General features: G+C 29.0%; 2 protein-coding genes across 3 annotated transcripts in view; one reads left to right on the top strand and one right to left on the bottom strand.

Annotated features, from left to right (window-relative positions):
- Nucleotides 1-14,083, bottom strand: part of LOC136975060 (recQ-mediated genome instability protein 1-like) — a 48,142-nt gene extending 34,059 nt beyond the window's left edge. The window contains exons 1-4 of the mRNA XM_067270054.1: nt 13,960-14,083; nt 9,337-9,483; nt 7,718-7,831; nt 2,285-2,404 (exon numbers count right to left, since the gene is read on the bottom strand). Coding sequence (XP_067126155.1) covers nt 2,285-2,404; nt 7,718-7,831; nt 9,337-9,483; nt 13,960-14,058 — 480 coding nt within the window. The 5' untranslated portion in view covers nt 14,059-14,083. The remainder of the gene's footprint in view (nt 1-2,284; nt 2,405-7,717; nt 7,832-9,336; nt 9,484-13,959) is intronic.
- A 1,294-nt stretch (nt 14,084-15,377) lies between these two features.
- Nucleotides 15,378-18,646, top strand: LOC136975025 (uncharacterized). Of its 2 annotated transcripts, XM_067270017.1 has the most exons (6): nt 15,378-15,924; nt 16,042-16,196; nt 16,502-16,630; nt 16,703-16,874; nt 18,208-18,348; nt 18,428-18,646. In XM_067270017.1, the coding sequence occupies exons 1-6, from the start codon at nt 15,477-15,479 to the stop codon at nt 18,604-18,606; spliced, it is 1,224 nt and encodes a 407-aa protein (XP_067126118.1). In that variant the 5' UTR covers nt 15,378-15,476; the 3' UTR covers nt 18,607-18,646. The 2 variants fall into 2 exon arrangements, with proteins under 2 accessions (XP_067126118.1, XP_067126117.1); XM_067270016.1 differs by having other exon boundaries at nt 15,379-16,196.
- Nucleotides 18,647-20,168: the final 1,522 nt, after the last annotated feature.

Genomic DNA, 20,168 nt, shown 5'->3' with positions numbered 1-20,168 from the left:
TTAGTTTTAATTATTGAATAAAGTTGCTATATCACATTGCAGTATAATTTATACTGCCAATCAGTTCTGGTCTTTTTTAACAGAGACAGTTATTTATACTTGTTTACTTTTCCTGGATCTAAACATGCTATAACCATCCATTCTTTAATGATTTCTATATCACGTAATGCTTTACCTCTTTTATATATGCTACTTTGTAAGTTGTTTCAGTTCTATGATTTAATAGTTTTAAAAATTTCTTGTTAGTGTTACTTTTCATTTTCTGAAAAAAAAACTTTTCTGCAATTCTCCTCTTAGTATGACATATTTTGTGATCTTTGAGTTTCTTAATGCTTATATGTATTGTGTATTGTATGTTTTCATTGTCTGTTGTGCAATACTGTAGTATCACACAGCAAACAAGCGATTTTCTTTCTCACACACAAAATACTGCTGCAGTTTCCAATTATCATTAACTCCTCTATTTTTCATCCTTCAGTGCTCTTTTCAATTTTTTTGGACACAATGAATTAAATTTAAAAAATAAAGCTAGATGCATTCACTGAAAAAAAAACATGTATGCATGTAGCATTCAAACTATCACAGGCTATTATCAAACCCTTAGACCAGTGGTTCCCAACCGATGTTCCGCGGAACACTGGTGTTCTGTAAGCATCTCCCAAGTGTTCCGCAGATTTAGTCGCAAATCGGAAAGTGTACAATCGTATTCGAGCCGCCGAATATCAAAAAATTAAAATCATAAAATTTTCATAAACTTAAATATATATGTACGACTCGTACTTATGGAGTGTACTACTGTTTCGAATAAGATAAAGGCAATGATAAAAACTGAATGAAATATGTAAAAAACATCAGGCACAAGTTTCCCATTAAAGTTATTTAGGTATATTTTTTCCTGTCTTAGAATTGGCGTTAATAATATGAGTAGAGATTTTGAATTATAACTGCTCAATTCTAATAAAATAACTGATGACAAGCTTATGTATTTCATATTAACTTAAGTAAGTGTTCCGCTAAAGAAAATTGCTCACAAAAGTGTTCCGCATCCTAGAAAAGGTTGGGAACCACTGCCTTAGACTAATAATACAGTTTTGTGTTGCTATAATAATCGATATGAAAAATAAATTCAAATCTGGTAGAGCAGCCAGCTACTAAATTTTCTATTTCTAAGTTAAAATTTAATGCACTTTTACTTACAACATTATGAAGACTGACTCAAAGTTTCAATAAAATCTTATCATTGCTACTCACAAGTTCTATTTTTGTATAATCTGGTATGTACATTTACAGAGAATCCCCATTAAGCTATGCAGTAAAAATGGTTAAAGTTGATATTTCTAATCATACATATCTATAGAATTCAGGAAATAGTTATTTTTCTGTAAGGAAGGAAACATTTTCCAAGCAAACATATATGCTTTCAATATTTTCATGTATTCATAGAATATTAAATACCTATCTCACAACAAGTTTAATTGCTCTAAAATAGATATTGAATTAGAAAGGAAAACTTGAAAGCATTAAAGGAGTCAAAATGTTTAATTTGATTAAGCGCTTTTGCTTAATATACTTATTCTGATATACACTCATGAAATCATTGTCCCTATTTCATGTGTTTGAGATATTGAATATTATAGTTGATCTCAAAAGATGAAAATGCTGACAATATCTATTACTGCATGGAAAAATTTTCCCCCTTATGGAATGTTTTATGATTTAACTGTGGAACATTACAGGCATATGCAAATAAATCTTTTGGATTATAACTCTCTGTGATATATAACTTAATAAATACAATATATTTGATAATTTTAAAATAAACATAAATACAGTAGTTAAAATAAATTAACTAAAAAACTATGTAATACTGGATTATGAGCTAACAGAAATAAACTTGCAAATATTAAAAAGTTGTAAATTGCCCTTTGTCACATCCTTAATTATAAGAATTTAAGTAACTTTAAACAACAAATTTACATTTTTATAAAAATGTTCTGAAACTGACAAAAGTTCATAGCAAATCTTTTCTTATAAGCTATTATTAAAGCTTTTAAGAAAAGATGAGCGACGAGCTTATTAAAGGGAGGATTAAAACTTCCTTTAGTTATCTTTTTCTGTCAGAATTTCCATCGTAATCACATTTACACAACAGTAAAAAAACAGAAAGTTGGTCTTTGTCATAACCTAATGAAGGCCAACTTTCTCAAAAAGAAACTTCGTTTAAAGCTAATAGAGAATAAATTATAAAATTAATTTTCAAATTATTTTAAAATGAAAATAAAACCTTTGTTCCTAAAGGTAATTTGGTATGAAGAAATGGTATAGGTTTATATTCCATGCCTTTTAATATTTGTACACCATCTGTTAATGTTAGCATAAGCATACGAGTTGGTTTAATTTCCCGCTGAAAAAATAAAATTAATTATATATAATATATACATATATTTATTCTTAATCTTTCTATTGCAGTATATTGTAGGAATAATATAAATATTCCTACAATATGTTTTATTGTATGAAATATAAAATTATCATCAAAAATTATGACTGAAAGAATATCAAATATTTTAAATAGACATAAAACTTACCTTTTAGTAATAGAATATTTACTTAGTATGTTTAGTTTTTGTATTGTTTATACAAAAGCTAGCATAGCTGATCAAGGTTGATCCCTAAGTACTTAATTAAGACTACATAAATTCAAAACTTAAATTTAACTTAATCATTTTTAACCTTAAATAAATTTTTATAACTAAGCTAATAAATTGTTCTGAATGTATTTAAATTTATTGTTAATTAATTATTAGCAAATTAAAATTATAAAAGAAAAAAATATTTGTTTCAAATTTTATTTAATTCAAAAGTATTACACATTCATGTAATTTTCTCAAACAAAAATACATGAATTTTTTCTGAAGATAGTAAGTTTATAATGAAAGTATTTGAATCATTAGAATTTGTTTAAAATATCTGAACTTCTTATACTATAAATTAAGTTTTGTATATATTTGATAATACAGTGGATGATCAGTTAACAGTTTGGTTAACAAACAAATCGGATAACAAACACTTTTGCGAAAGAATTTTATGTTCGGACAATGAACACCTCACAGAACAAACACAAGAAGTGACGTAAAATAATGAATACTGATTGGTCTTCCCTTGTCTTCAGGCAACAATTTGAAACTTTTCGGAGCGCGGGAGATGTCGACATTGACGCTCAACCCGGTATATACCGATTGGATAGTATTCCTCTAAACTTTGAAACTCTCCCTTGTAATTCCAGCCTTCTATTTTCTGACAGAAACAATTCTTTTCTAGTATTTGCGAGACTGTTGAGCAGGCACTCATTAAGTTTTGTGTCGGTCTTTATTTTCGAAAGGTGAGAGTATAATAGCAAAGGTAGAGAGTGGGCAGAAGATGTCTCATGTTGCTGGGCAGTATGACTTGAACAAGTCTGCAGTAGGCTGCAGTTCAATCTTATCTAAGAAAGACACAGTATAATCAAGAAGACTCAAGCAGTTAAAGGAGTAACAAAAATTACATCTGAGAAATAAAGAACATTGAAAAGCTCATAATGGAGCCCAAAACTGATCTGATGACAGAACAACACCAAGAAACTCAGCGAGATATGTTTTCTTCTGAAAAAAGAGAATTAATGCCGATATCTGCTATTAAAGCTCTTTTGAAGAAGTGGGAGGATGTCAGAACAATAGGCTTAGAATGGCATCGAAACCAGGTTGAAGTTAATAGGCTTAGGAATCTCTACAATTACAATGCTATTAATTATTTCTGAAAAACCCTGAAGAAGAGAGAAAAGCAATTGACATTAGACAGATTCTTTAACTCCCACAAACAGAAAAAAAATGACTAATAAAAATGCAAAACTGTGTATATATGTATTTTTATTATTACATATAAATAAACTTAGTAAGAAAGTATATATTTTTTATTTTGGGGGGTCTCCAGAACAAATTAATCAAATTCCCATAAAAACCTATGGTAAATCAATAATCGGTTAATGAACAATTCAGATGGCAAACAAAATCTTGGAACAGATTATGTTCGTTAACCAATCACCCACTGTACTCATATCTTAAACTATTTAATTGTTTGTTTAATTTATAAAATCAGTAAATAGTTTCAGATATAATTGTTATTAACATATAAATAGACAGATTAATATTAAATGCAATTTCAAAAATGACAATCTGTTCCATTTGCTGCTTGAGTCTCATATACAAAAAGTTCAAAACTGAAGTAGTTTATGAAATCAAAACTGATTTGTACTTGCTATAGCTACTGCTATCACTGCTAAATATATGAAAAGAACTTCAATTGACATTTATATATTAAATATTTTGAGATCTTAATCCAAATTCCTGATGCTATAAATTTAAAATGATATCAATGACAATTATTATCTATATTATCAAAATTTAATTTTTTAAAATCAGTGACATAAAATGTATATATAACAATGTACAGTATATGTTGAAATCATAAATAAATGCAAATGTATAACTTTGTTGTTAATGCCATAAAAAAAAAAAAGAAAATCATGATTGTGTCATATTAACAGATAATTATAAAATAAAACTTTGATTAGTGTCCCTATTTGTTCACCTGTAAAAAATGGCACTAAATTAAACAAAGTGCTAAACTGAAATATATCAAACAATGAGAATTATACATAGTAATAAAAACTAAATGCAAATTTAAGTTTGAAAGTCATATGATTTAAACAGATTGTGTGATATTCATTTAGTAATTCACAGTTATTGAAGTGTTTTCTATTTAACAACTTAGTTACAGTGAAAATCCATTCACAAGTATTTATCTATCTTCTTTACAAATGGAAATGTCATGTATACGACAAAAGATTTCCACCCTCCAATTAACAGTATCACCCAGATACATAAAATATAATATGTAAAAATACAAGTGTAAATAGAAAAGAAAGAAAACATAAAAAAAGTAATGATAAGATAACAATAGGACGAAATTATTAAACTGTAAGTATTATGAAGTATTTGTTTACAAATGCATTTAAAATGACAAATCTTCATACAGTAAATTTTCAAAATCTATCAAATTCAGGGTTCCTACTCAAATTTTTATTTTAAATTCCACAACTTTCCCTGACCAACACTACAAACTCCCTGACCCTTACAGTACAGCACACTGACAAAATAAAACAGCACATGATTTACTATGCAAATATGCTATTGTATCTTTAACTTTTTAATTAGTTATTTTTTTCTAATTAACAGTTACATAATTTTTATAATTACTGAATAAGTATAACTAAAAATAAAATGTTTTATTAAATTAAAATAGTTTATTCTGTTATTAATCCCCAACCATAAATCTATGTGGTCTTGAAAAAAAATAAAAAAATAATTATTTATTACTCACTAACAAATCCTGTATAATACACATACAAAAGTACAGGTAACCCCCATATAACACGGGAGTTACATTCCAAAAAATTGCCGTGTTATGCAAATCCATGTTATACGAAACAAAGAACTAGTGCGAAAAGGGAGGTTAGGTTCCAAGAATTAAAAAACATGCTGTTAAATCGTTCTTTAAATCAGATTTATTATTCACAAGTTGAAAGGCAAATACAAAATTACAAATAAAAATAACAATGTACTGAATATTATACTATAAAAATATAAAATAATTTATATTGTTAATTTAAATTAATTTAAATACGTGCTAGGGGCGTCCCTAGTGGCCATTTTTGGCATACATTGATAGAATCCGGTTTTTCAGCTTTATATAGTAGATTTTTTTCATGGGTAAAATACTTATTTATTATTTTACCAGAGGATTATTCATCCTATATGATGATCTCAGCATGAGTATCATCAACTAGTAACAGTTTTTATTACATTTCATGTTGTACGAGGGTTTTATTCAATTCCCAAAACAGTGTTAGAGCGAATATGTGCTATAGAAATCCCATGTTATATGGGGGTTACCTGTATATATTTATTAAATTTATTTCTTAATAAATTTCCTAAACTTTAGAAAATATTAATAAACTGGGAAAAAAAATTAAATTATTTTGTTACATGATCAAAATTATTAAAATAAAACATGATAAATAATACCATTTAAATTAAAATTATTTATCTTTTTTAACTTTGTGTAATTTTTTTTTTATCAGTTCATTAACATCCACTCTCAAACTGCTATCTGAATTCTCAACCAGGAAAATTTCTATTGTTCAGCACTACATGCTGTGCAAAAATTTTTAGTGTTTTCAGATGATGCGAAATAAAGAAAGCAATTAAGTATTTCAGAACGGATAGATATACAGGAGAAGGCAATGGAACACTTGGAAATCTTGCAAGGAGGGATGCCTCCCAGGAAGACTTTCTATAGAAAACTGACTCTATATAGGTGTTAGATTTGTGGAGAAAACCTGAAAAACTTCATGTGGCCAGCCTATTGGTGAGATGCAAATCTGCAACCAACTATCAGTGTTTTATCCACTAAGACATGATGGGGCTAATCACATAAAGAAGCCAGTATTAATTACCATGGCCCAGATCCAACTTGTGTTATTTTAAAATTTCAAGTAATTTCAAAAAATTATAATGTTTTAATAAAATTATTTAAATTGTAAAGGTATGTAATTTTTCCTATTAACTTTAGTTAAAATAATTTAACTTAAATAATGTAAAAAAGTGTTTTAGAAGTTAGAAAAAATGGCTATTTTGGGAAAATAATTTCAATAATATGAAAATTTTCTTTTTTACAATATTTTTTAGTGTTCATTACTTGAAGTTCATCCTTAACTGAAATTTTTGAGCCTTATAAAAATTCATTCTGTGGTCGTCGTCATAAATAAATTTTGTATTTTTGGATGTCAAAAGATCCATAATTACAGTCTGTGCTAAAAATGAAAATAATCTTTTATGGCACCTTCATTTCTCTCATAAAGTTCAAAATCGTTTTTGAATATAAGTTGTCATGCTCTGTGATAACTTATTCTTAGAGATGATTTTACTTATTTGTCTACAAGTGGAATCTTAATTTTATGTTTTATAAAGGTGAAGTTACATTCTTCATAACCAAAAACCTCTTCCAATTCAGTGTTGGGCAGGTTTCCATCTTATAGTAAGATTTAATATAGAAAAATCACTGCATTCTGAAGAATTTTTCCATTTAGGCAGATTTCCATTGTAGGCAATGTTACTGTATTTCTACAATCATCATCATATAAAGCCATTTATGTTTTGTCGTTTATTGTGTTGTGTTTTGCATTTGTCATACATTTTTTGTGTTTGTCTTACACATTTTCCATTCCATGTGATTCTCTAACAATCATAAACTGCCAATAATTTGTCAACATTGAACTCCATATCATGATTATCTGATTGTGTACAATAATCTTAACAATCTTTTGTCATTGGTTTGTATGATCTTTCTAAAAAGATGTACATTTAGAGTTTGATACAGTATAGAACACTTAAAGGTATTTAATGATTATAATAAAAAATAATTACTGTATATTCTTTACTAAGAGAATCTTGATATTTTATTTAACTTATATGATACTGGTTATTTAATTATTGATTTTTTTCTCATATATTTGTTTTACATAAATAAATATTAACTTCATATATTCTTTACAATAATCATAAAATTTTTTATTTGTAACTTTTAATTAAAAAAAAATTTAAATTATTTTGATACTCACAGTATTCAACGTTGACATTGGAGTTGCTGAGACTGCTATATTTTCATTTTCCTTACCATCAAGTTTAATTAACTGACTGTAGAAAGATTGACTAATATCTTGTATAGTTAAAATCTAAAATAAATTTGTTATATAATAATTTCTTTTACATATAAAAGTTATTAAAAACTGAAATTTTAATTCTACTATAAGTAAAACTTTATGATTGTATCACTTAATTTCTTTGGAGATATCTCCATATTCAGAGATTATTAAATTTCTTCACTAAATAGTTATTTAATCTAACAGATAATGAATGCAATAATTTTTTACTATAGTTAAATATATTCAATTTCTTTTTTAATCAAGACAATAACAATTTTTATAGAAATTAATATAACTTGTCTACTTGCATTTTCTTTTTAACTAGATCTTGTTATATTGAAGGGTGTGAATCTATACAAATTTGTATTTTATTGTATTGTAACTTTGACCTGTAGGTTAAGCTTACAATAAATTTTTTGATACAAATTTGTGTGGATTCACTTCCTTCAAAATAACAAGTCCTAGTTAAAAAGAAAATCCAAGTAGATAAGTTATACTCAACATATAAAATACAGGACAAGAAGCATGTATCTTAACATAAATATAATTTGATGTTTACAGTATTTTCATGCATATAACCCAGAGGTTATGTGTTTAAGACAATTTAAAAAGATTACAGGTTAAACAATGGAGTGAATTATATGTTGATTTTAAATTGTAATCATGAACTTGTGCCTATGGACATGGAGAAATGATGCTCCCATAAGCACGGGGTATATAGTGGGATGAGTTATGAGAAGGTTTTATTTTTGTTCTAGCACTTTTCTGCAAGGTATGTATCATTACAGGTTATGTGCATGAAAATACAGTATATAAATATATTTAAAGACAATCAACAGCATAAAATGATTTTATTAGCAAACTTAAAACTGGAAAAATTAATTTTCATCAGAATTTTACACAAAAACATATACCCCATATTTCTGCACATGCATGCTTTTATATGTAAAAAAAAATCACTTATTTTTACACTTTTGAATTATTCTTGCTTCTTATAAGAGCATATCTTGCATCTAAGAGCATGTTTTATATGTGTCAACCTGTTTTGGCTTATAAGAGCACTGCACTGCTATGACAATGTAAATGTAGTAGAGTAACTATTCAATGACATCTCTGTGGTAACCATTATCAAAAAAGAAATACTTTCAGAGTTCCAATACTATAAAAGTTTTTTAAGAATAGCAAATTCTTTTTATGTACTTTGTGGAATATAATGCTAATTTTGCTCCATCTATAAGAGCATGCTCTTATATGTGCAGAAATACTGTATATTGTCTTAAAATAGCTAAGATGTTTAAGATAAATATTTTTGAATCTATTCTAATCATCACTATTGCAGTACAAAACAGTTAAGTAAAATACCTTAAAGAAAAATCTTTTGACGAGTCTTCTAATTGATACTAAATATTTTAATTTTTATATTTAGTGTCTTAATGTCCAAACGGAAGTCAAAAAGTTTCCATATGAAAGATTTTGGTGATTATAACGAAAAGATTCAGTTATAGTTTAAAGATTCAATTATGATTTTAAATTACCTGAAAGACATAATTTCCTTGAAGAATGTTTTTTTGAATAGAATAAATATTTTGTGGTAATCGTGAACAACCAATATCTCGCAAATCTGCAATTAACCACTGTTTATAAACATTATCTTTTATTTGATCCAAAGTTAATTCTCCTTCCTAAAAATTAGATTAAATTTAATTAATAAGATTAACTTTTTAACATTTAAATTTTATATAAAATTTTAGCAATTAAAATTATGAAATTTAGTTATTAAATATATGTTAAAAATTTTTTTTATAATTCATATATATAAAATACAGGTAGCCCTCAGTTTATGCCGCAGTTCCGTTCCTACAAAAGCCGGCACAAATCAAATTGACGTAAAATGAACCCATATTTACAGTGAGGTATAGGGTTAGGTTCTACATAAGTGAAAAATAAGCAAATAATTTTGTTTATTAATACAATATAATACAAAATACATATATTATAAATTTAATTTTTAAAATGTATTTTATGATAAAATAAAGTAAAATGTTTTTATTACAATATTTTAAGAAAAACAAATGATATTTCAAAGTTTCAAATCTCTTACATTTTTTGGAAAAAAGAATCCATCTTTAATTGTTTAGATTTTTGTTTTCTTTCATTAAGAATTTCGGAACATGGTCAAATGGATGCAATGATGCTCCTTTTTCCATTTGTACTTCGCTCTCAATCATTGTCTAACTCACAAAGTTCATCCGTCAAACCTTCTATAGTTGAAAAGATATGCTAACCCAACATAAAGCTACAGACGAGCAGAGACACTGACTGGTCAACCGCAGGCCGCCATAGCGCATATATACGGTCAGTTTGGGCAGGAAAATTAAAGTTGGTTTCGTCTCGCTAAGGAGAGTTAGATATCATCTGGCTAATAAGAAGGTATCGTATGGCCAATGAGAAGTAGATTTCATCTCACTAACGACAGTTTGTGATTGCCAGAAGTGCTACTGCATCATAACGTGTTTTCCTAAATGAACTAATATAGGATACGAACTATTTGCATTCATTGGTGCTCTGGATTCAAACACCATTTATTGGATCGTTAAGTTTAATAACTTGACTCGTGGGTACCTAAACATTTAGTATTTTAATATTAATTTAATGCAAATGTATACATACCCAATATTATTAAACAGGAAAAAAAATATATTCAATAAAACTTTGTTTTAACAAATATACAATGTCGTGGCTCAGTAAATATGTCAACACTGAAACGAAGATCAGTCTAGAATAGGAAAAGCAGGGGAATTACACAGCAAAACAGGGATTGCGCAGCAGCATTATTGTGAATCAGCGAAAAATTGAGCCGGCGTAAACCAAGGGCTAGGGTAGATGTACCATTTTTGGCCATAAAACAAATTTAACTTAAAAATTTAATCACAAATGAAACAAACTTTTATTATTAACTGTATGAACAGTTAACAATAAAAGTTTGTTTCATTGGACAGATTTGAATATGTGGTGATTATATTTTTAAGTTAAATTTGTTTTCTGGCCAAAACTGGTACATCTACCCTACCTGTATATATTTTTATAAAAACTTTTCAATTAATAATTAATAATATAATTAATTCTTATTACCCATTAGAAAAATCAAAAAATTCAAAAAAATAACAATTAGAATTATTTTTTACATAAATTCCATTCTTTCTCTCTATTATTTCTTAAGAGAAATAACTATTTTAAAAAATTAACACAAAAAGCAATGCACTTAATGAATCTCAAGATTTTTTGATTGAATTAACTGTAATTTTAATAATTAATTCCAAAATTTTCTCAAAATCATTTCTCCATTTATGAAATTAACAAGAAATGAAATAGTTGCAGCATTTATTAACTTATAGTTTGCATACAACCTATTATTACAATATATATATATAATCCTTAGAAAATCTAATGTTTCTATCTACAAAATTTAAAAAAACTTTTTATAATCATCAAAATAAATAAAATACAACACCATTGCCTTATTTAAGACAACTATGAATGGCATTAAGGTGAAGCAAGGTTGGGCTGTTGCCCAATCTTCCACCCATTCTAAAATAATTTATTCAAGTCTATCTATAGTGACTATTATTTAGGGTTTCATTAAATATGAACTGATTGTTTGCCAAGTAATTACATGTAAGTGGAAAAAGTGTAATCAGGATGTCTTACTTAAAATTGATCACTAAATTTTAAAAATTAGTTAGTTTGATGGTAAAATCTGCAGATAACACCCACCCTACCTCCACTCTTCCAAATGAAAATCCTAGTAGCATTACTAATTAGACAACAACCAAAGTTAATCAAAGAAAGGTTTTCAGCTTTTCTGCTGCCATCACTGGCTTTGATCAATGTATGAAGAATAATATTTATAGATATCAATTCTATAAAAAAAAAAATATTCTGTTGATTTACATTTGTTACATACTTTTGTTTACTCTATTTTTCTTTAGACAGATTCAATTCCATATCATTCAAATTTAGAATCAAACATTCACTCATTCACTTTATTAAAAAAAGTGTGACTTCTGTAAATGTAAGTGGATGCTTTGAATATTTTTCAATTTGATTAATGTTGAAATTCCATATTTTCGAAATCCCATTCTGTAAAATACTTTTCTTTATATAGACTGACTGCAAAGGTCTTTGACAAACTTTAAAAATAGGTCAAGAATACAAAAAAAAAAAACCATTTTTACCTAGGAACATACAGGCATAAATGCTACCAGTGTTCTAATAAACATGTATACATTATGTGTATTCTTTTCTAGATGGTAGGTTGAGGACTATATCTCACAAATGTTCACATGTACTTACATTTTATTATAGCATATACCGTATTTACTCATGTATAAGGTTTTCATTTATTTTTCACTGCTTCAAAAACCTAGGTTGTCCTATATGTACAAACAAAGGATTCTTTGCAATTTTTGTGAACCGTGTATTCACATTTTTTACTGGATGCTCACTTCTGGCATTTAAAACAAAACTATTTTATCTGGGTTGTTTGAATCAGGAGTAAAGAGGAATAGAAACAGAAAACACAAAGCTTTTGAATCGAATTCCAAAATCACACAGGAGCCCAATATAAGTTTTAATCCATTCCCACGAAAACAGATGATTATTTGGAAATCAGAATTCAGAGAAACTGCTAAGTGTAATCGACAGAGAGTGGATTCGACCATTAAGAATTGGCAAAAAAGGTTTGCCATCGTCCGGCTTTACACGACCAAATTATGTTGGCGATTTTACAAGACGGGGATACTATAGATTACCACTTATGGAATTTCAAGACCGAGTATATATCTGAACTGAGGGGACAGAGATGAGTTCAACGATACCCTACTTTTGGACCGGAGATGAAAAATAAGAAAGTTATCATAGTTTTTAAGTTATACTTTTTTAATGCTTTCATGCAGATGACACCGTAGTTGCTAGTGCTGCCATCTCGTGGTAAAGTCTGCAAACAAATTTAAAAAAAAGCACTCTGAAAGGCAAAACATTGCACGAACAGTCGAATGCCAGTTTCTTTTTTCTTTTGTTCAAGAACTACTGTGAATCAATAACTAGTGACATTAAACAATTGGCAGCCTGCCGGCGGCTCCCCCCAGGAGGAGTCCATTGGGAGCACGAACAGTCGAACGCCAGTTCCTTTTTTCCTTTTGTTCAAGCATCACGACTCCTGATTGCGATAGCGTGGTCGGCTCATAGTACTAGCCAACCGCAAGCGATAGCGAGACTGAGGAGCTGTAGCCCCCGAGGTCGACGAGCATGAGGGTGTGCAAAAAGGACTTAACTCAAACTGTAGATGATCAGTGTGCTCGTGGATCAACATCTGCCTTTATTGAAGGTATATATAGCCGACTTGCCGATTGCCTGTTAAACACGCGATAGGCTTAGCAGAGAGAGTGATGTGACTCCTAATCATTGCACGATCGCCGAAAAAAGTATAACTTTATTTTTTGCCTCCGGCCCAAAAGTAGGATACCGTTGAACTCATCTCGGTCCTCTGAGTTCAAATATATACTCAAAGTCTTGAAATTCCATAGGTGGTAATCTATAGTACACCCTACAAGACTTTTCCAGAAAGTTTAAAATGCCAGTAATTTTTGCAAGACATTGTGTGCATTTAATAATATTTTATTTGTGATTATATGAAATAAAATTAAAACTGTATTAATAAATCTAATTTTCTTTATTTTGATCTTTAAAGTCACACTTCGTCCTATATACGAAATCGTTTTATATGAGAATAAATACGGTATTATATATACAGTAGCACGTTATAACTTCACAGCGTCCAGGAAAACTTGAATTAAGGGATCACACATACAGTGTTGACTTCAGACATATTTCTTTGGGGGAATGTTTGTGTTGGGTCCCAGGCAATAGTTTTTTTTTGTCCATAGAATAACACACCACTGTATATTATATCACATCCTTTGACTTTTGACTCCTATGGATACAGTCTGTAATTGTAATAAGATCACAGCCACTTCATTTAGAGCTGCAATTTTACCCTAGAAAGTACCTTTTTTAACAAATAATGATAATAATATAAAATTAAAGAAATGTTTTGCTTATTAGTTTCATATTAAGAAAATAATAATGAAAATTCATACTCCATTTAAAATCCATTCTACACAAGCCTGCAACCAATCATCCTCTATTAAAATAGACTGGTTTTTTAGCCAGTTCTTAACTTCTAAAATATCTGTCATCCTCCGAACACATTTCCCGCTCTTTTACAAGTACAGTACGTTCTTACAAAAACATAAAGTGCCCTCTGGAGGACAAAAACTTTGTAAATCAATTTTAACGATTTCCAAAATATTATAATTATTATATTTTTATTAAATTATTAATTTCATCTTAATATAATTAAATATAATAATTAAAGTTTTCTCAACTTTTTAAAATTTAAATCTTTCCGCACCGAAAACCCATTTTGATTTCGGCCAGACCACTCTGGGACCGAACTTATGATGGGCCAGATTAAAGTCTCAAAAATAAAAATAAAAAAAAGAAAAGAAATTTAAATCTTATGCTTTATATTTTACACGTATCGCATCCGCAGAATTAGCATTTATTCCGGCCTTAGTTAATGTCGAAGCAAAGATGTACGCGTGCCATTGCATTAAGCGTTTATCTTTGTTTATTTTTAAATTTTCATTCATTCGCAATAATTTTTGAAACAGAATTTTAACACTTTTATCTGTGAATCTCTTAATGTATAAATGTATAGTCTTTTCTTTACATACTGTATATAGAAACTTATATAACTAAGCTTCCAAATGTCCAGCAGCTGTTTATTTCACTATGAATAGGTTTACCGCAATCTGCCTTGTGGTATAATAAAAATTATTCTGAATTAATATCAAAATTTTATCATCAGCTTTTGTCATATTTTCCGGATTTCAAGGGATTTTGCAAAGAATATCTTTAGTACAATTTAGCAAAGTACTTTTGAAATTGTACTAACATCGACAGCGATCATCTTGTAGAAATCATCTTGTAAAAATAATTTTTGAGTAATTGTTGTATTTTTTGCCCTTCCTAAAGTAAAATAACTCATGACAACAAAACGTATCTCATTGTTTTCCATTTTCTAAAATAAATTACGCGATGATAATGTAAATTAATCAGTTATAACTCTATTGGCCGGATGGCCGAGCGGTCAAGATTACAGTCTACCCGCTCTGGGGAACCCAGGATCGAATCCCTATTCCCAAGAAGATTTTAGGGAATGGTTCGCCCTGATATGTCGGGGTCCGGCCGAACCCATAATTGGCTTGCTAGAAAGAGGCCCTCTTAGTGCCCACAGGGCGGAAAGAGTTAACACACCCAACATTTTAATACAGTTCTTTGAAAATAACTCGAAATTAATTAAAATACTGAATAATAACTAAGTGTATTTCATTTTAAATTAAATAATATAAAAACGAAGAAAAGATTATTATTTATTCATTATTGAATAACAATTATTTATCATATTAATCATTTAGAGTGTTAAATAGGAGCCATAGTTTGTTTTTAAACTACATTTAGAATTGATCATCAATTTTGAATTTGGCTCTTTGGTTTCAATTTAAATTTCTTGTTTACTTTCTTTTAAAATTTAAAAATATACATCTTCAAAATGAATAACAGTGAAGAGAATTTGGTCGATGATTTATTAGTAGAACAATCAAAGAATGAAAGCGAAACTAATTTAATTTCATCATCTGGTCAAATGGTAGAAACGGAACCTTCGAAGGATTATTCATTTACTCCACCAAATTCAATAATAGAAGAAGCGAATACAGAAGCAATATTGGATGAAATAGCATTTCAGGAAGAAGACAATGAAGATGCAATGATTAAGTATGAAGAAATTGACGTGAAAGCCTCCAGTGGTCAAGAACCAGTTGAATCAAAAGATAAATGTAACTTAGAAGAAGAACTAAATGAATTTTTAGCTGAAGAAATTGCTCAAAATATACAAGATGAAATTTGTACGGAAGAAATTGCTCAAAGTATACGAGATGAAATTTGTACGGAAGAAATTGCTCAAAGTATACAAGATGAAATTTGTACGGAAGAAATTGCTCAAAGTATACCAGATGAAATTTGTACGAAAGAAATTGCTCAAAGTGTACAAGATGAAATTTGTACGAAAGAAATTGCTCAAAGTATACGAGATGAAATTTGTACGGAAGAAAAACAGTTGGAAATATCAAAAAGTATTATTACCCCAGAAGAAAGTAAACAAGTTTCATTCGACCAGTCTGAAGAGCAGGAAATAATTGGAGCAGTGGATTTAACAAATGTGTCCATAGTTCAAAAAACTCAAGGGATCGTTCTTAGAAAAGATAGCGTGGTAATGTAATATGATTTTATTTCTTCAATTAAATTAATGATTTTTGCATTGGATTTCTTAACGGGAGATAACAACACGGCATGACAATTTTTCGGAGGGGTCCATTCTGATATTTCAGGCCCCGTCTCTCACCACCGGCCATTCCATTTTGAGCTTAATGGGCATGTTTAAAACTCCTCTTAATGTTTGCAGAGCGAAAAGAGAATGGCATGACATGATACGATATCGAAAATGAATTTTATTGTTGACTACAGACAGTTAACTAATACAGTATAAAATTATATAAATTCTTTACATTCTTTTAGGACTTTATGAATGAATCTTATTGGGTTCCTAAAGAAAGGGATAGAACAACTTTTAGTGAAAAATGTCAGAGAGGAGATTTCCCATTTCAGTTGTCGCACAAACCTGAAGGGTTAACTCTTCAATGGACGGTAAGAAATTCTAAATCAATAAATAATAACATTTATCTTATTTTTTGTAAAATAAAACCATTATTATTTCAGCTTCCAGCAAAAGATTTAGATTTTCGTTATTATCTTCCGGAATTTATTAAAGGTTTAACGGAACCTGATGATCGTTACACCATTGTCGCCAATCTATGTGTCCATGATTTAATAGATTCGGACAAAAATAAAGTTAAAATGACTTTGCCATACTTTATGAATGACTTATACGGTAAAATATAAAATTTTTTAATTTTATGTTTAATTTGTCTGTTGCTTATTATTGGAATTTTTTTTAACGAAGATTTTAATTGCTACTTTAAAAAATGAAATTTAGGATTACAGTTGCCCCTTGATAATCCGATAGATATGAGACCGAAGGGGTGTCGGATTACCAAAAGTGTCCGGATTACCGAAAGTGATTACATATTTGGCATTGTTCTGCTAGCAGTAGCCTACAATATTCCTATATTTTATAAGTAAAATGTTGCATAGGTTAATATGGAAATAAAACACTCATTTCGGTTAACTAAAACATGTTTATTAAAAAAAATATGGAAGCCAATAAATGTACTGTACAAATAGTATGTATAGGCATAAATAATACAGTACGTACAGAACTGCTCACGGAAAACACAAGAATCACGTGCAAGCAAACACGTAACGGGAACGGGGACTACGGTGACCTTGACGGGAGGTGCGTCGGACTACTCAGCATGTCGGATTACAAAACGTCGGACTATCAAGGGACAACTGTATTGTGAATTAAAATTTATAAAATGTTGATCAACTTTTCAGATAGAGGGACTAGTTTGTTTTTATTAAGAGCCATTAAACTTGGGGTTTCTTTAACGGTAGTCACGATCAATTGAATGAAATCTTTGTTTTTGGATTTTTTTATCTCTTAAAGACAATGCTCTCAATTCCTTCATAACATATCATAAAATGTTAATTTGACAATACCAGCAACATTTCACACGTAACTCTGTAAATTACGATGGACAATATTGTTTTTTGATTGCAGAATATTGTTAACAAGAATGAACACAACATTGGCCATATTCTTTCCCTAGACTTTTAGCAGCAATTTAAATTTTACTGAAGTAATAATAAAACTAATAAAAATACCTTCGAAAATAGTTTAAAATAATTGAGGTCGATTATTCTAATGTAAAATGCTCCATTTTTCACTTTACAGCAATTTGTATAATTCTTTTATTTATAAATCTCTTCTCTATCACCTCCTTTTAAAAATTTATTTAATATGAAAGCTTTAAATAATTTTCATTGCAGAAGAATTAAAATTTTATTACATTAAGATTATCGTATACGAGTACATTCATGCTTTTATAATAAAGATATGAAAGCGGGTTGCTTTGACTGTGAAATAATAAAATAAAATCACGAAATTTTCTTCTATTATACATAATGTTTTTAAATTTATAGATAAAATTTATTATCTTGAATACGAAGAAAATTATATGAAATTTTTTTATTTAAGTTAATTTTAATTTTAAAGCGTATTCTTATTTTATAATTAATTTTTATAAATGTCTTCAATCCAGCTGCTCTGTCCAGTCGATATCCCGCAGTTTGCATGAATGCGTGTAAAATTCTGCAAAAATTAGCAAGAACTGTGGGAAAACATCTTGGTTATTACTTCGATCGTCTTTTTGGTGTACTCAATATGATGAGATTGAAAATAGGTTGCAGCAGTTTAATTTTCCATTTTTATTATAAATACATTCATTTGAAGTAATTTAAAATGTTCTCCCCTTTTTCTAGAGTACACTGAAGGGCAGAAGACATTCATCAGAAATAAAGATTTTTCTTTACATCCACTTTATGAAGAGATCCTTAAAACTTGGTGCATATTGCAAGACATATTGATCCAAATTTCAGAAAAACAACTTAAAATAATGATGCGGTGCTGGGTCAGACCTTTGCCTTGGTTGACTTTTTAAATCACTCTGAAAATATCTTAAAGATTAATTATAATAATATTTTAATAAATACCGTTTAAAATTTAATAAAGATATAAAGGAAATAAATTATTTTATTTTATATTTGTAGTCGTTGTTTCAAAGCCTGAAAACTGAGCTGCACTAGATTTATGCTTAATTCTAGAGCTTATTTAGTATATTTCTAAACAATAGCAATGATATCTGTTTTAGTGGCTGATTTTAGAAATTCCAATGTCTTTCAAACTTTGCTTCCGAACGATTTAATTCGTTTGAGTGACTTGTATTTATTTACAAAACCGAACTGCTTTGCGCGCTTTGTAAACATCATAAATCCCAGCTTATTTAAGTTTGTGCCAGAGTTAACCCGTGATATTACTCAAAGACACGATCTAATTAGGATTCCAAATAGCATACGGCATTATCCGACCCGGACTTGATGTCCGTATCAAGTTTGGTCGAGGTCGGGCCAGCGGTTTCGGAGTTTATTTAAATTCAATGATATTTGAGTGTGAAGAATTAGCTTCGTTTGCTCAACTCAAAAATTAATAATTGTAAATATTAGCGGCTTTAAGATTGGTTTACATTTAGTTCCTTCTTTTTCTTTCCAATCAGAACTAATTGAGAATTTTTTCTGTAATTCAAGCCTATAGGTTTCATCATATTTTTAATTTTTTTTTTTTTTGTGTGTTCTGTGTGCTTGCATTGTTTATTACTGGTTCGGCCGGGTGTTGTGGAAAGATCCAACATATCTGGATCAGATTGCCCATGAAAAATTACTGAAGGCACGATCCAAATTTGGACCTAAACTCCAGAGCGCAAAGTCGGCACCTTTACTACCTATGACCGTCTCTAAACCAGCTTTATTTTTGGTGTGCACAACGTAAGAAATCGCTTCTAAATTTTCGAAAGTCTCTAAGTCATTGAAGAAAAAAATTAGTTATTCATAATAAATATGAATTAACATTATTTAATAATGAATATAAGATTCCTCTCTACTCTGAAAACATAGAAAGCACAGTTTCATTTTCAGATTTTATGACTTATTTGAAAAATGTTTTATAAAACTGATCAAAACCGTCTCAACAGAAATATTTAAGTTTATCTTGAATAATTTATAATTTAATTCAACTATTATAAGTTATCAGTTATTGGGCTGCAATTTAAAAAAATTGTAGACCTATAAATTCTCACTGTCGTCCGTCCGTCCGTCTTTCCTTAATATTGAGAACGGAGTTAGATAGATATAAACGGATACCAAATACGGAAATATTAGAAGTAGCAGGCCCCGATTAACTATATACGAACTTCAAATCAAATTTAAACTGGATGTCACGTTATTTCAATTTAAAAATTTTACCCCAAAAGCTGTTAGATAGATGATGGCACGACTCCTTTGTTAAAGGAAAAGTATGATGTACAGGGGCAAGTCACTACAGTACTGATTTGAGGTAGAGAGCATATATTTAAAATTAATACTATAAGCAAAAGTCAACATGCAAAAGCAATTTTTAAAACAACATTGATATGATTTTTAATTTAGTTTGATTTAGTTTTAAACGACT

Source organism: Centruroides vittatus, unplaced genomic scaffold (genome assembly GCF_030686945.1).
Source record: "Centruroides vittatus isolate TY-2023 unplaced genomic scaffold, ASM3068694v2 contig_361, whole genome shotgun sequence".
Lineage (NCBI taxonomy): Eukaryota > Metazoa > Arthropoda > Arachnida > Scorpiones > Buthidae > Centruroides > Centruroides vittatus.
Note: the sequence above shows the minus strand (reverse complement) of the source record. Positions and strands in the feature narration are given on the sequence as shown.

Bases quoted from the DNA above. Each gene is read 5' to 3' on its own strand.
- LOC136975025 (XM_067270016.1), top strand. From the start codon at position 15,477: ATGAATAACAGTGAAGAGAATTTGGTCGATGATTTATTAGTAGAACAA. The intron at 16,631-16,702 runs GTAAGAAATTCT...TTATTATTTCAG, and splicing joins GGTTAACTCTTCAATGGACG to CTTCCAGCAAAAGATTTAGA. The intron at 18,349-18,427 runs GTTGCAGCAGTT...CCCTTTTTCTAG, and splicing joins TATGATGAGATTGAAAATAG to AGTACACTGAAGGGCAGAAG.